A 15,737-nucleotide genomic window follows, 5' to 3' on the forward strand; every position below is an offset into this window, starting at 1 on the left:
TTGCACTATCTATTTGCATCTGTAGATTTAGATTACAATACAATACATAAATGCGGTTCCTCAAAATGAGTTTTTTCTTAACTTCAGCAGCACATACCGACACCTAAATTTAGAGTTTTATTCCTCTATGTATTCTGAAGGTTTTTACTGAGGGGTTTGTTCATATATAATTTCATTTTATTATTGCACATTATTTGCGTTTCAATTCCAATACATATGTTTAAAGGCTGTTTCTTAAAATGAGTTTTTTCTCAACTTCAGCAGCACGTACCGACATCTAAATTTAGAGTTTTATTCCTCTATGTATTCTGAAGGTTTTTACTGAGGGGTTTGTTCATATATAATTCAATTTTATTATTGCACATTATTTGCGTTTTCATTTTTTTTTTTTAATTAGATATGTTTTGTGTAAAGGCCATTCTTAAAATGAGTTTTTTTCTCAAATTAGCAGCACGTACAGCTCACCAAAATTTAGAGTTTTATTCCTGTATGTATCTGAAGATTTTTTACTGAGGGGCAGCACGTACAGACACCAAATTTTTTCTCAACTTTAGCAGCACGTACAGACACCAAAATTTAGAGTTTTATTCCTGTATGTATTCTGAAGATTTTTACTGAGGGGTTTGTTCATATATAATTAAATTTTATTATTGCACATTATTTGCGTTTCAATTACAATAGATATGTTTAAAGGCCGTTTCTTAAAATGAGTTTTTTCTCAACTTCAGCAGCACATACATACACCAACATTTACAGTTTGACTTCTATCTATATTCTAAAGGTTTTTACTGAGGGGTTTGTTAATATATAATTTTCTTGATTTTATTCCTTAAAACATTGGCTATTGAAAGCATTTTCTGATTTATGGAGTTATAAGAAAGACAACCAAAATTCCCTCTGTTTCTGTTTTCATTTTCATTTTAGCATTTGCCTGTAATTTTGTTGTGTGCTTTTTTGACTTTTATTAGTTTTTTTAATAAGTCTGTATAGTTTTTATACATTTTTCTTTCAGTTTTAGTTTTAGTTTTTTTTGTGCCTCAAGATAAACTAAATGAAAATGAGAAATGTTGCCTTGGTAAATGAGTTATTTTATATTTGATTATATTTCAGTTAAAGTTTATTTTATTTAAAGTTTTATTTTCCTGGTTTTATGGTTAGAGTTAAATATAATAATACTGCTTTTAATACAGTCAAATGGAGTACTCTTTGATATTCCATGTGGTGCTTTTTTCTACTTTTTAAAGCTTGACACATTTAACATTTTTAAATTCAATTTAAAAAATCTCTCTTTGCAGTCCATGGGGGAAAATAATAACACCTAAGAAAATTGTCATTTTTGGGCAAACTGTCTCTTTAACTTGCAATGGCATGCTGAACCTCATTAACATATGCTAATGGATTTATTAAAAGTGTTGGTACTCACGTCCAGAGCTTCTTGCGTGGTTTCTATATTTTTGCTATTGGCATCAAGTCGCTGGTAGATCACAGTGTCTGCGCCCTTACAGTATAGCCTTATTTTACCGTCTGGAAATCTCACTACACACAAACACACACAAGAATGAGAAACAGATGACAACGACTGACAGACAGGAAATGAAGAAGAGAAAAACTCACGGATGATGGACATGCGCTTGCGGTCGCTGTTGAAGTCGAGCAGAGCGAGCATCTCGTAGGTCTCCTCATGGTCCATCTCCAGGATGGTGATGGTGTCCTGCGTTCGGGACAGGAACACGTACCCAAAGTTGCATGCGGCAGTGACCAGAGCGCCCTCATCAGGAGACGCAGCCTGGTACACCAACTCATCTGAACACAGAGAAAATATGCAGCACACAAATAAACAGCAGCATTTTTTTAGCTTTTACACAAAATAGGATTAAGAATCCTAAATACTTCTGAGATGAAAGCAGCACTGAATAAAACATGCTCGTATTACTGTTTATTTTTGTATAATCTCAGCACATAATGATGGTTTTGGTCTCCTCACCCCCTTTGTGCTCAACCATGACAGTGTGACACAAGGACAGGAGTTTGAAGAACTCATGAATTTGCGGGTCCTTCTTCGAACGGATACAGGAAACGAGGAAATGGTCTTCGAACTGGAACTTCTTGTCGGCGTACTTATTCCAACTGAAATCCACAGGCTGAGTGAAAATTAGAGAGAAAGTGAAATGAATATAATGACTAATCAAATATTTTGACTAAAAGCTATTAGCTTTAAAGGCTAACTTAAAATTACGTCAGCTAAAACTAAATAAATGCACTCTCTATAAATAAAACCTGCTCTCTAAAATCAGTTAATAAACTATATACACTTACCCTCTAAATAAACTATGAATCAAATAAATACTCTATGAATGCACTCTCTATAAATAAAAAACAACCAATAAATACATTTATAAATAAATAAATACATAAAACCCTATAAACTCTCTATAACAAACAAACAAACTGTAAATGTACTCTCTATACATAAAAATCAAACAGTCAATAAAAATATAAATGTATTCTCTATAAATAAAATATAATAAATCAATTCATCAAAATATAAATGCACTTTCTATAAATACAAATAATGCTCAATCAATAAGATTAAAAAAGCACTCTCTATAGATACTAATAATAATTAAATTATACATGTACTCTCTATAAAAATTTTACATGTACTCTCTATAAATAAAATTATGTCAATATATAAAACTTTATAAATGTACTCTATAAATAAAATAATATAAATAAAACTATATGAATGTACTTTCTATCATTTAAAAAAATAAATAAAATCAATCAAATTAAAACTATAAATGCATAGACAGTGAGTCAGTCTAATATATATATAAAGAATAACAAAAAAAAATAAAATATAAATAAATAAATGATAAACAAGAAATTTTAAGTATAGAAGTAATTCTGCGTACGTACCTTTCCACGATCCAGTGCCACACCGTCTTCACTGGTGGGATTGCCTACAGATCAACATAAAGCATTGTAAATTTTCACACTAATTTAGTTCACTGGATTGAAAAAGCAATAACACAGTAAAGAATTAGCACTTCAAATAGTGCTGGATAATAAAGCACTAAAGCACACTGCTGAGTGCAGACACCATGGAATGAGACGTCTCAAGATACCTTTAACTAAACATGCCATCTCAAATATGAGTCACTCATTTAATACTCACTGTGCACTGTTTATATGCATGAGCGAAAGTCATTGCCTCTAAGAATGTGATGCAATCAAGGAAAAGGAGTGATATTGAAGCTCAAAACAGATGATACTGAGTAATTTTATGGCAAGGTCGAAGGTGTCATCCAGTTTTAAACTCATTCACTGTACCCAACCACAGAAACCTGACCTGTGTGAAACTTAAGCCTTAAATCTCCCCCACAGTCACACACACACACACACACATCTCTGAAGTCACAAACACAAACGTGAGGGCTGTGAGCTAGGCTCATATAAACCATATAAACCATGATTTATATCTGATCAGACACATGACACACCGTCAACACTCATCCAAACACATTTATCACTCAAGCTCTTTTCATACTCGATTTAAATGCATCTACTGGTTTGACAGATAAAACCTCAATAACAAGTGATTAAATTTCACTTGACTCGACTGCATGTATTAACCCTGTAAATCCTGACATGTGAAATAGAAGTTAAAATCAGGCTTTTATGGCTCATATAGTATGATATGGTGAGAAAAAACAGCTTTTATTCAAAGTCCCAAACTGAGCAACAATATGCAATTTGGTGCAGATTATTATTATATGGACAAAAACATAGCTTGTAATATACATCAATGAGATCTTTATAACAGTATAACAGATACTTACATAAAATTATATAAATAATACACACTATGTCCCAATAATTATGGAGGGCCAAATTACTCAAAATTAAATAATTAAATATATGTTGAAATATATAAATAAATTGTTAAATACATAATGAAATATTTAAACACATAAATAAATGCAGAAAGAAATGCAGAAAGAAATATTAATTAATTTATTCATTCATTCATTCATTCATTTCCTTTATTTATGTTATGTTATTTTATTAATTAATTTATTTATTGTTTGATTTATTTTGTTCCATTGTTTATGTATTTATTCGTTCAGATTAATTATTTAATCATTGTATTTCCTCCCCCTCCACCTTTAATTTTCAGGGTTACTGCTTTGTGGGCACGTCACTCAGTGGGCGGCGTTCGCCGTTATCAACTCTCGATTTCGTTGGTCTTCTAATTCAGGTGCCTTTTTTCCTTGTTTTTCCACAGCATCACGAAGCTATGGCTGAGGATGGTACAGTAAAAGATCTGTTGTTGACTCTTCCAGATGAAGTTGTCAATCAAAACGTTGACTATGACATAATTTTAATACAAGTAGAAAATATCCAGGAGATGTTGGCTGAAATCAGTGCCGTCAACGATAGTAACGTTGGCTTTACACGCCATATTTATATATTTATTTTGGCATTTCTGCATTATTTTATGTATTTCATCATTTCATTATGTATTTCCAAATTTATTTATATATTTCAACATTTATTTAATTATTTAATTTTGAGAAATTTGGCCCTCCATAAATAATATTTAAGATGATGCTTAGTTTGATCAAAACATCAAAACATGATCAAAACATGCATATATATATATATATATAATCTTATATCGATATATATAGATAGATATATATATAGTATATATATATATATTATATATATATATATATATATAGATATATATATATATATATATAGATACATTATAATAAGATATATATATAATATATATATATACACACACACAACACACATCCTTAAGCTGCTTCAGTCTAGTAAGTGTTTCATTTAATTTTATTTAAATTTTTGTAATTTTGTATATTGTTTTTGTAAATTTTATAAGTGTTTTTTTTTTTTTTTTTTTTTAATATGTCTATATAGATTTTATAAATTTGTATTTCAGTTTTAATTATTTTAGCACATTAAGTTACTCTAAAATTTAAAAATGTGAAATTGTGCCTTGGCAACTAGCTTCTTATATATATTATTTTATTTCCGTTGACATTTATTTTATTTCAAGTAACTAAAATATATATACATATTTTTATGGTTTTAATTGTAACTATAATAACATTGTTGTGTACAATAAGTTTTGATCATTTAAAGGCCTTAGAAACTGGCAGATCAATATCGGGATTCTGGATTTATATTGTTCCTCTAAAAACAAAGCTGGTGGTTTGTCTCACCGTAAGTGAGTCCTGTAATGGTGCACTTCTTGAAGGCCATGATGTTCTGCGTGAGCGTGCCGGTTTTATCAGAGAAGATGTACTCGATCTGCCCCAGCTGCTCGTTCATCAGCGTGGGTGGTTTCTGGCTTTGGCCGGCGTGTCGGGTTGTCAGCATAGTACATCTGCGCAGATCCCAGTTAATGAACTTACTCTGACCCAGGCGGATCACCTCCACGCTGAGAGAACAAAAACCAGTGAGTTATCAAATGAATAACGAGAGCTGTGTGATCAGAGAGCGGTGGAGAGGCTGCTGTCGTACCTCACATAGAGAGAAATGGGCACCATGGTGTTGAGGATGATGATGTAGCCCCAGAAACTGAGGAAGCCTCGGTAAGATGAAGAGTAGCCGAGGCCGTTCAACAGATACCAGGCCTTCGAGCCAATGCTCTCGTACCAGTACGTGTGTCCGATGGCCAGACCAGCACACAACAAAACCAACAAGGCAAAGATCTACAGCAAGAACCAGAGAGCCATGGGAACATTTTAGGGTGCAAAATGAGAATGGATTTCATGCAAATGTTGCAGCACCTTCAAATACTACTAAAATAAAATAAAATAAAATAATAAAATAAAATAAAATAAAATAAACTCAATACACTAAATAAAATAAAATACAATAAAATAAAAATAAAATAAAATAAAATAATTACATAAAATAAAATAAAATAAAATAAAATAAAATAAAACAAGTGACTAAAACTTTTCAAATCATTAAGCTAGAATTATATACTCTAATAAATATAAAATTAAAAACAAAAAAAACACACTCTATAAAAAAACAAAAAAAAATAAAAAATTAAAAATATAAAATAACATTTAATTTTAAACAAAAAAACAAATTAAAAAAAAAAATCAAATAACTAACAAACAAAAACACAAACACAAATTCAAGCTATAAATAAGAATTTTGAATATAATAAATAAACAAACCTATGAATCCACTGACTATAAATACAATTTATAGTATATTAATAAAATATTCAATACAACTATTAAACTGAACCTCAATAAATAAATAAACCTCTATCAATTCATTCTATAAATAAAAATATTTAATAAATAAATAAACATAAATTCAGTATATAAATAAAAGTACTGAATAATATAAGTAAACAAAACTATAAAATCAATCTCTATAAATACGACTAATAAATAAACTCTATAACAGCATAAACAGATAAATAAACTATAAATGCTCTATAAATAAAAATATAAATATAAATAAAAACGCTCTATACATAAGTTATATATGAATAAATAAAACTGAATGCACTCTCTTTAATAAGATTAATAAACAGACTATAAATGCACTCTATCAATAAAAGTAAAAACATAAATAAACCATAAATGGACTTTTTAAAAAAAATAAAAAAAAAAAACAACACATGCACTCAAATACAAACAAAAATTACAAACAAGTCTATATAAATAAAAATGTTTAAAAAAACTAATTTAATAAACTTTCTAATAAAAAACAACCTATAAATAAACCCACCCATAAAAAAACAAACATAAAAAAATAAACTAAAAAAAAAACTATAAATAAAACTGATAAAAATAGGTAATCATCTACATTTATACTCTAAGTAAAAATCACAATGTTAATAATAAACAATATAAATAAAACTATGACTACACTCTATAAATATATTTTGTAAATATAAATAAATAGATAGCATTTTTGGATATTGTAAAAATAAGATAACAAAAACCTAAAATGTGCAAATGAAAAAAAACAAATAAATAAAAAGTCAAGGCGATGTTGTGTAAAAGGTGGGTAAAAAAAAAAAACGGAAAAAAAAACACAAAAAAATATCCAAATGTCACTAAACTAAATGAAAATAAATGCTAATATTTTGATGAATATGAAGATGAGTTTAACTGACCGTGTAGACCATGTAGTTCATGAGTATGTCTATTCTGGTGCGTTTGAACCTGGTCTTGCCTCCATTTCTCATGATTTTAGTGTCATTTCCTGAAGAACGAAACATTCCAGCTGCTTTTACACACACAAACACACACCGAACCGTGAACATAAACGTGGGTGGGTTGGGCAGCATATTGAACTGACCTGCGAATATGACCAGGCCGTGGCACACGTCCGTGTTGCGAATCTTGCATCCTCTGAGCAGCATGTTGTCCAGGTCGAGCGCGTAACTCTGAGAGTCCCAGATCATCGTTCCCATAAACTTATCCAGACGGTTGTTGGGCTCCTCGCACAAAATCAATGCTGAGAAAGACACAAAACAAGAGATTACACTCTAAAATTGTCTGTAAATTCTCTTGATAGTCACATGGAAGCAACAGAAATGTTCAATTGCTTAGTTTCTAAATCTCAACGGTTCAAAACAGAACAGATTTTTCAACAAGGACATAAAAATGACCTGATGCTGGATATTCACGTGCCGCACCTGGTTTGGACGCGGTGCATGCACAATTACAGTCATGCAACTACTTTCACACAAATGATCTGTTGTTTCGTCTCTAAGTCTGTCAAACACTCATGTCATACTCACCATTAAACCGGGCCAACTGATCCTCCTCCTGAAGACGCTCGTCTGTCACCTTGAGACCCATCTTAAACTTCAGATTCGTCTCTCTGGACAAACGAAACGAAAGCCAACAATGAGAAACTACAAAAATAAAAGTCATTTGACAACAACGTGCACTAAAACCAGCTCCCATCCTCCTTCATGAAACAATGAAAAATATAGATTTTATTCCAATTTTATATTCTATTTATTTATATAAATTGTTTTATGTTTTTTTAAAAAAAAAATATTTTTACTTTATATTCAGCATTATTCTACGATATATTATATATATATATATTACATACATATATTACATATATATATATATATATATATATATATATAATTTTTTTTTCAACTTCAAGTTGCTTGCAGTGGATATTTCACTAATATTTTAATGTTTTTAGTATTAAAAGACTTAAATTAAAATTAAAAAGATTTAATAAAATAATGAAAATAAAATATTCTATCAATTAAATATTTAATATTTACAATTTTATATATTTATCGAACAATTAAAAATACAGACCCAGAACAAACCCAGAAACTGATTCTATTCTATGTGGAAAAACAAAATTAAGCAAGTGTATTTAAACAAATGAAATAAATAAAAATACTCTAAAATATAAAACAGAGGAAAAGCTGGCATTAACATGACAGCAAATGAATATTCAAGGTGTGTGTAATGAATTAGGATCCATAAACACAGTGAAACTCAAAATTTGTATGGTTTCTTGCTGTAGATATTTCATTAATATTATAATACTAGCATTTAAAGATTTAAATTAAAATAAAATAAAAATTTAATTAAAAAAATATATCAATTTTTTTAATATTTATGAAACAATGTTGTATGTGGACTAAGCAAATGGACTGAAAATGTAAAAAAATAAAATAAAATGAAATGTAGAAAAAGCAAGCATAAACATGTCATGACAGAAAATTAATATTAAAGCATATGTAATGACAATAAAATGTGTCATAATTAGGATCCAAAAAATTAGGTTTACATTTAAAAAAAAAAAAACTGTATAAAACATTTAATATAAAATATTCAAATATTACATTATTAATTATATATACATATATATACATATATATATATATATATATATATATATATATAATATATATATATATATTAATATTAATATTAATGAAACAATTCAAAAGTACACAGACAAACAAAGCCAGGACCTGAATTCTGATTCTTTTGTATGTAAAGAACAAAATAAAGCGAGTGTGTTTGGACTGAACAACTGTACAAGACAAAGAACAAATCCATTACACAATTTCCATTATGAATCAATGTCCGAGCACTTCAATGACCGTTCATAATGTTGACATTACAAAAAAATAAGTCATCAAATTACACAAATACTGATTCATTCAAGCACACATGGCTTGATGGTTATGGCCAGAACAAATTATGACTTCTGTAAAAAAAAATCATCATGAAAACAGGCATTGTGTGTTTAAATACTCATCTATAAGTGTGGAAATATTCAATAGTGTGATTGAGAGAGCCAATACTCTGATCACTGTATGGTTTAATGTGTCTCTTACCCGTCGAGCTCCGCCGTCTCTACATAACACAGACTGTTGGGGTTGGAACTGGACAACAACAGAATATCAGCCTACATGAGGTCAAAACACAGGTGAAGATGAGAAAATGTGAACTTAAAAATGATCTCAAACGGATGAATGATGTGACTGGAGGGATGAAGAAACACATACAGTAAAAATTAAACGCAAAATGGAGCATAAACATGACATGACACCAAATAAATATTCAAGATAATGTTATGACAATCAAATGTTTAATAATCAGGATACATTAGAAAAGAGAAAAGCGCAGAAACAAACAGAATTCAGTCAGGCCCTTCTTAAAATAGAGAATAATGTGATATACTTCAGGTTTCTTAAACTGGATATTTCACTAATATTATAATATTATAAACATTAAAATATTGAACTATGCCAGTAAAATATTTTAATTTGCATCATTTTAATTTTATCTAAGTAAATATCTAATTTAATATATCATTTATATTTAAAACGGCATATACCGAACTTAAAAGTCTCTTAGAATTTTTTTTTAATTTAATAGATAATTTTATTTATTTATTTAATAATTTTATTAAATTTTTCTTCATATTTGTATAATTTATAAAAGCTCTACAACAGATGAAAATATGTAAGACAACACTCACATGGCTCATGGATAAAATAAAATAACAAATTAAATTAAATTAAATTAAATTAAATTAAATTAAATTAAATTAAATTAAATTAAATTAAATTAAATTAAATTAAATTAAATTTTAAACAAAACTAAACAAAAAAATAATAATTGTGAATTAAAATAAATGAAAATAATGTTAAACAAAACAAAACAAAATAAAATAAAATAATTTTAAATTAAATTAAATTTAAAACAAAGCAAAACAAAAATAATAACTTTAAATTAAAATAAATTAAAATAATTTTAAACAAAATAAAATATTTTAAACAAAACAAAATAAAATAATTTTAAATTAAATTAAATTAAATTAAATTAAATTAAATTAAATTAAATTAAATTAAATTAAATTAAATTAAATTCTATTAAATTAAATTAAATTAAATTAAATTAAATTAAATTAAATTAAATTAAATTAAATTAAATTAAAAAGGGGAAACTCTCAACAGGAAGGCAAACGGATTCAATAATAACTTACTGGAATAAAATCATTTTTCTTTATTCTGACCACATCACCAACTTGTAGGTTCATCCATCTTGTCTCTTCAAACCTGACAAACGAGAATCCACCTCAGGGCATTAATTTCAAAATGTTTATGCAATATTTTTTCACTGACAAACATGAGCACTATTCTCATGTACTTGAGTATTAAAGCAGATTAAAGTTGGTCTTCACCTGCCATTGAGCAGCACGTCACACCTTCTGTTGTTGATTTCTTTGTCCATCCTGTGTCGTGCCTTTCAACAAGAGACGCGGATCAGATGACACAAACCATTAGTTTATCATGTCAATTAATGGATGCCTTTCATCAGAAAACATGTGCAGAGACTCACCAGGTCGTCCACCAGGTCTTTAATGGCGGTGATGCCCAACACCAGCACTAACGGCACCAGGGTGGTGTACCACGGCAGTGTGGAGATTTGAGGAATGATCTGACACATTCAAATACACAGATTCATATCAATCCTTCAGATGATTCATAAAACAACATGAGATTAAAAATCAAACCTGTTCATTTTCAATAATATATCACTAAATTGATTCATTTAATAAATGTAATATATTTTAACATATTTAATATATTATATAATACTTATAATATATATATATAATATTTTTATTTTTTAATGATCTGACATACAAAAAAGATGGACTGAAGTTTATATCCCATGTTCATTTGATTCATAAAACAATTAATCAACCCTGTGTATCTTCAGTAATTATATCAATAAAATATTTTCTAAATATTGAAAATATATAAAAAAATACATAATTAATTATTAAATATTTTTAAAGAAAAACAGGGTCTATACATTTTTTTTATAATTTGTTTGTTTTGTTTCATTTAAAATTATTATTATTTAATAGTTTAACTTATATCTTTATTGAGATACATATTACACACACACATATATATATATATATATATATATATATATATATATATATATATAATATTTTTCTATTTTAATGATCTGACATACAAAAAAGATGGATTGAAATTTATATCCTATGTTCATGATTCATAAAACAACATGAAATCGAAATCAACCCTGTTTATCTTCAATAATTATATCAATAAAATATTTTAATAAATATTTTATTGAGGTATATTATACACACACATATTATTGTTGAAATATATATTTAAATTTATTTTTATTTATTTATTTCAATAAAACAAAATATATTTAGTTTTATATAAAAATATTTTTATATTTCATTTATTTTTAATAATCTGACATATGAAAACAGATGGATTGAAGTTCATATCATATGGTCATATGATTTATAAAATGACAACGTGAAATCAAAATAGACCCTGATTTTCTTAAAAAAGATTTAATAATATTTTCAATATTAATATATGTTGTATTTCATAAGACCAACAGATGAGTCTCTAAGATAAAAAATAATGAATTTTTTATTAAATAAGTTATAATATTAAATAATCCATTTTTAACAAATAAATAATAAATGTCTTATTGTACACAATTTATCAGTGCAACACAAATTTGCCTTGATTTCATGCTATCTATGAAGCAAACTATTTTTTGGTAAATGTAATGCACAGTTAGGTCACTATCAAAAAATAAATCTCAATATGGTAATGCATGCCCATCCTGATCGGCCTGACAGTGTGAGGGACAGTATGACAGAGTTTTGTTGCTCCAAACCTGCAGGATCAGCAGACACAGGAAGTAGAGGTTGGCCGCTCTCTTAAACTGCTCGTACAGGTTCAGCGGCAGGAAGGTTAAGACGTTATATTTGTAGGTCTTGATTGCGTTGCCCTGAAAACAAATGTAACTGCAATAAAACTTTGAGTCTTCATTTTTGCAGGTTCTCATCCAAAAAGAACTGAATTGTGAACTATTGCACTTGATTCACAGAAAACCAACAATACTTAAAAAAAGAAAACCCCCTCACATCAAACCAGACTCTCCTCGATCATAAAAAATCTTTTTTTTTGAAAAAATGAAGAATACCTCATCATGAACTTTCTGAAATGTGAGGCTGGAATAGCAGATAGATATATCTGAAACCCTAAAATCAAAATAAAAGCTTGTCTTTTTCATGTAGGGAAGGTTCCTATGGAAGGCTGTTTCCACCACAGAATTCAAACATAATTGCCACAATTCAGATTTTTTTTTAGATTTTTTAGACTTTTTTTGCCTCAGAATTCTGATATTTGACATAAAAACAGATTGTATATCATGTTTATATGATTCATAAAATGATCATTTGAAATTGACCGTTTATTTTCCTAAAAGTATAAGTAATTCATTTTATAATATTTTAATATATTTGCAATATTTATAGCAATAAAAAAAATCTATAAACATACATACATGAGGGATAGTTTTTTAAATATAGAATGAATTACTTTAATATAATATTTATATCAATTCTATGTTTCAAAATTCTTTTTTTCTTCCCCACCATGGAATATTTTATTTATTTATTTTTTTTAAATGAAACACGTAATTGCAACTTTTTATCTTGGAATTCTAATGCTTTTTATTTTTTTTTTCAGAATTGCCAAAAGTTAGTCAGAATTGGAAGACAAACCAAAAACAATATAAAGAATAAGCCTGAATTGTGATATAAAAAGCTGTTTAAAAAGTTTTTATCCGGTTGCAGAAGCAAGCTATCATCGGTTCAACACCAGAGTTACAGTCTCATGAGTCTGATTCGATGTGTCTCTTTATTTCATTTGACTGTTTTCCTATTTTAGTTCCTATTTTTGTGGTTTCTCTAAGTTCCATTCACTCTCTTTCTCGTTCAAAATTTTAGTTACCAAACCCAACTGATTTCCCTAGATGTAAATCTTCACAACACATCTATATCTGCTCTCGAAGGGTAACATTTCAACCTCAAGACAAATCCAGTCACGCCGAACACATGATACACATCAAACCTCGACACACACACACACACACACTTGACACATGAAGGACTTGTTTTTCCAGTCTTTAACATAACTGTCATAAAAGATCTTAAACTCCACTCCACTTGCATGTGTAACATGTAAATTATGTAAGAAAAGGACCATAAAACACTCAGTTTGGAACATATTAGAGGCCAAGCCCTGAGGTTTTAGAGTTATTTAACACAGCAGAACAGATAAGAGCACAATGACAAAATGCATGACGTGTCACTTAATTTTCTGGCGTTTCCTGAAGGCGTTTCTGAATGAAAAGTGTAATGGTAAGATTGACTTGCAACATTTGTTAAGTCACTATGAGTAGAACTATGAACTATGACGTTGTTACTGTTTTTCAGGTGAATTCAAAGGTGATTCGTGATTCTCTGACTAGAAATTAAACATTTGACAGAGAAAAACAGATACTAGTATGCAGTTTGACATTAACCTTTCAGAGTTCCTCCTCAAAGAACTAAACACTTGCAGTATTTATCAGGACCATCTCTATAGCTGAGTGTCTTAAATAAGAGCACAATGATAGACTTTTGTTTACAAACTCACTTTAACACATCACCACAATATAAAAGCATAAAATAAAATTAAAAAATATATATATTAATGTAAATTATCTTCTTTACTATATACAACACCAGTCAAAAGTCTGGAATAGTTACGATTTTTTTTATGTTTTTGAAATGTTTTTGTCTCTATTGTTCACCAAGACTGCATTTATTTGATCAAACATACAGTACAAAAAAAGTGAAATATTATTACAATTTCAAATAAGTGTTTTCTATTTGAATATATTGTAAAAAGTAATTTATTCCTGTGATCAAAGCTGAATTTTCAGCATCTTTACTCCAGTCTTCAATGTCACATGATCCTTCTAATATACTGATTTGCTGCTCAAGAAACATTTCTGATTATTATCAAATGTTTTCATAATATTACTGTTTTTAATGTTTTATCAAATAAATGCAGCAGAAGAGGCGTCTTTCAGAAACATGAAAAAAATCTTAATTATTCCAAACTGGCAGTGCACAAACCGGCAATTCAGGTTTGAGTAAAAACAACAACAACGGATCCACTTACAGAATATCTGCTTTTCTTGATGCACAGAAAGACCTTCTTCTGAAACTGGGGTTGATTGCAATATTCCCTGTCATTCGCTCGGATGCTCCAGCCAGGCTCTGAGAGGAGAATCACAATCAGAACAAGCACTAACGGGACACTTTCACACCAGATCCGTCCTCAAACTCACCGGTGGCAGGCGTGGGTCTGATTTCCGGTTCTGGCAGCTGGTCTTCACTCCGATCCAGATCATCTTCTGACTGTAACTCGTCGTCTGTCTCGTCGTCGCTGTAGGGCACCACCTCATCATCCGGCTCCTCCTGGGAATCCTGGGAAGCGGCCCGTGGTCGAGCGCTCATCCTGAGAGACCCTCTGCTATGAGAAAAGAGAGAAAAATATTACATTAAGGCTTTTAAACAGGCACATAAACAGCACTGAGAGCCAATAATCGACAGATTTGCGTGTCTGGCAGCAACATGTCAAAACAATGATTTGGCTTGCTAACACCATGCAGAAACACACACACATTTTCCACTACAAACTGTAACACAACACTCTTACAAAAATACTGGTAACCAGTTGTACTGGATCTTTATATTATTGATGCTCAATGTTATTTAAAAATGACAACAACAAAAAAAAACTAAAAAGTTCATTGGTTGTTCAGTATAAACTTGATGTTCATACAAGGTTATTATAGTTAACCAAAACTAAAACCATTAAATATATATATTTTTTTTACTTAAATAAAATAAAATGCATATCTATATGCACTAACTTTATTTCATTTCTAATTTTTATTAAGTTTAACTCTAAATAAATACCAAAATAAAGAAACTAATCAAAACTAAAATGAACAAAACTTACATTTAATTTCAGCTAGCTGTCAAAATGTCTCATTTTCATTTAGTTTTACTTAAAAAGTACTAAAATGTTTAAAAATAAATATAAATTAATAAAAATTATATAGACATTTTTTCTTAAAAAAAAATAAAAAAAATAAAAATGGCACCAAAAATTACTAAGACAAAATTACTAAAACTAAAACAAAAATAAAAAACTATAAAATGAAATCCAATTCCAATCTTATTCAAATACTAAAAAAAACTTAGAAGTAACATTTAAAATTGACTTCTTAATCATTTCAAACATCAAGTAAACCTTT

The 15,737-nt window shown here is 28.8% G+C and overlaps 1 protein-coding gene across 2 annotated transcripts in view; it reads right to left on the reverse strand.

The window, feature by feature from the left end:
- Window positions 1-15,737, reverse strand: part of LOC109104554 (phospholipid-transporting ATPase IC) — a 39,219-nt gene that overhangs the window by 9,512 nt on the left and 13,970 nt on the right. Inside the window, exons 2-17 of one of the 2 annotated variants that reach the window (XM_042778547.1) lie at window positions 14,763-14,944; window positions 14,594-14,691; window positions 12,255-12,368; window positions 10,911-11,009; window positions 10,753-10,814; window positions 10,555-10,627; window positions 9,401-9,471; window positions 7,817-7,899; window positions 7,372-7,530; window positions 7,187-7,275; window positions 5,560-5,750; window positions 5,259-5,476; window positions 2,920-2,963; window positions 1,985-2,141; window positions 1,615-1,803; window positions 1,424-1,536 (exon numbers count right to left, since the gene is read on the reverse strand). In XM_042778547.1, the coding sequence (XP_042634481.1) occupies window positions 1,424-1,536; window positions 1,615-1,803; window positions 1,985-2,141; window positions 2,920-2,963; window positions 5,259-5,476; window positions 5,560-5,750; window positions 7,187-7,275; window positions 7,372-7,530; window positions 7,817-7,899; window positions 9,401-9,471; window positions 10,555-10,627; window positions 10,753-10,814; window positions 10,911-11,009; window positions 12,255-12,368; window positions 14,594-14,691; window positions 14,763-14,931 (1,929 nt within the window). In that variant the 5' untranslated portion in view covers window positions 14,932-14,944. Of the gene's footprint in view, window positions 1-1,423; window positions 1,537-1,614; window positions 1,804-1,984; window positions 2,142-2,919; window positions 2,964-5,258; window positions 5,477-5,559; window positions 5,751-7,186; window positions 7,276-7,371; window positions 7,531-7,816; window positions 7,900-9,400; window positions 9,472-10,554; window positions 10,628-10,752; window positions 10,815-10,910; window positions 11,010-12,254; window positions 12,369-14,593; window positions 14,692-14,762; window positions 14,948-15,737 lie in introns of both variants that reach the window. The other variant, XM_042778546.1, reaches the window with a different exon arrangement.

Source organism: Cyprinus carpio, chromosome A21, assembly GCF_018340385.1.
Source record: "Cyprinus carpio isolate SPL01 chromosome A21, ASM1834038v1, whole genome shotgun sequence".
In the NCBI taxonomy this organism is placed as follows: domain Eukaryota; kingdom Metazoa; phylum Chordata; class Actinopteri; order Cypriniformes; family Cyprinidae; genus Cyprinus; species Cyprinus carpio.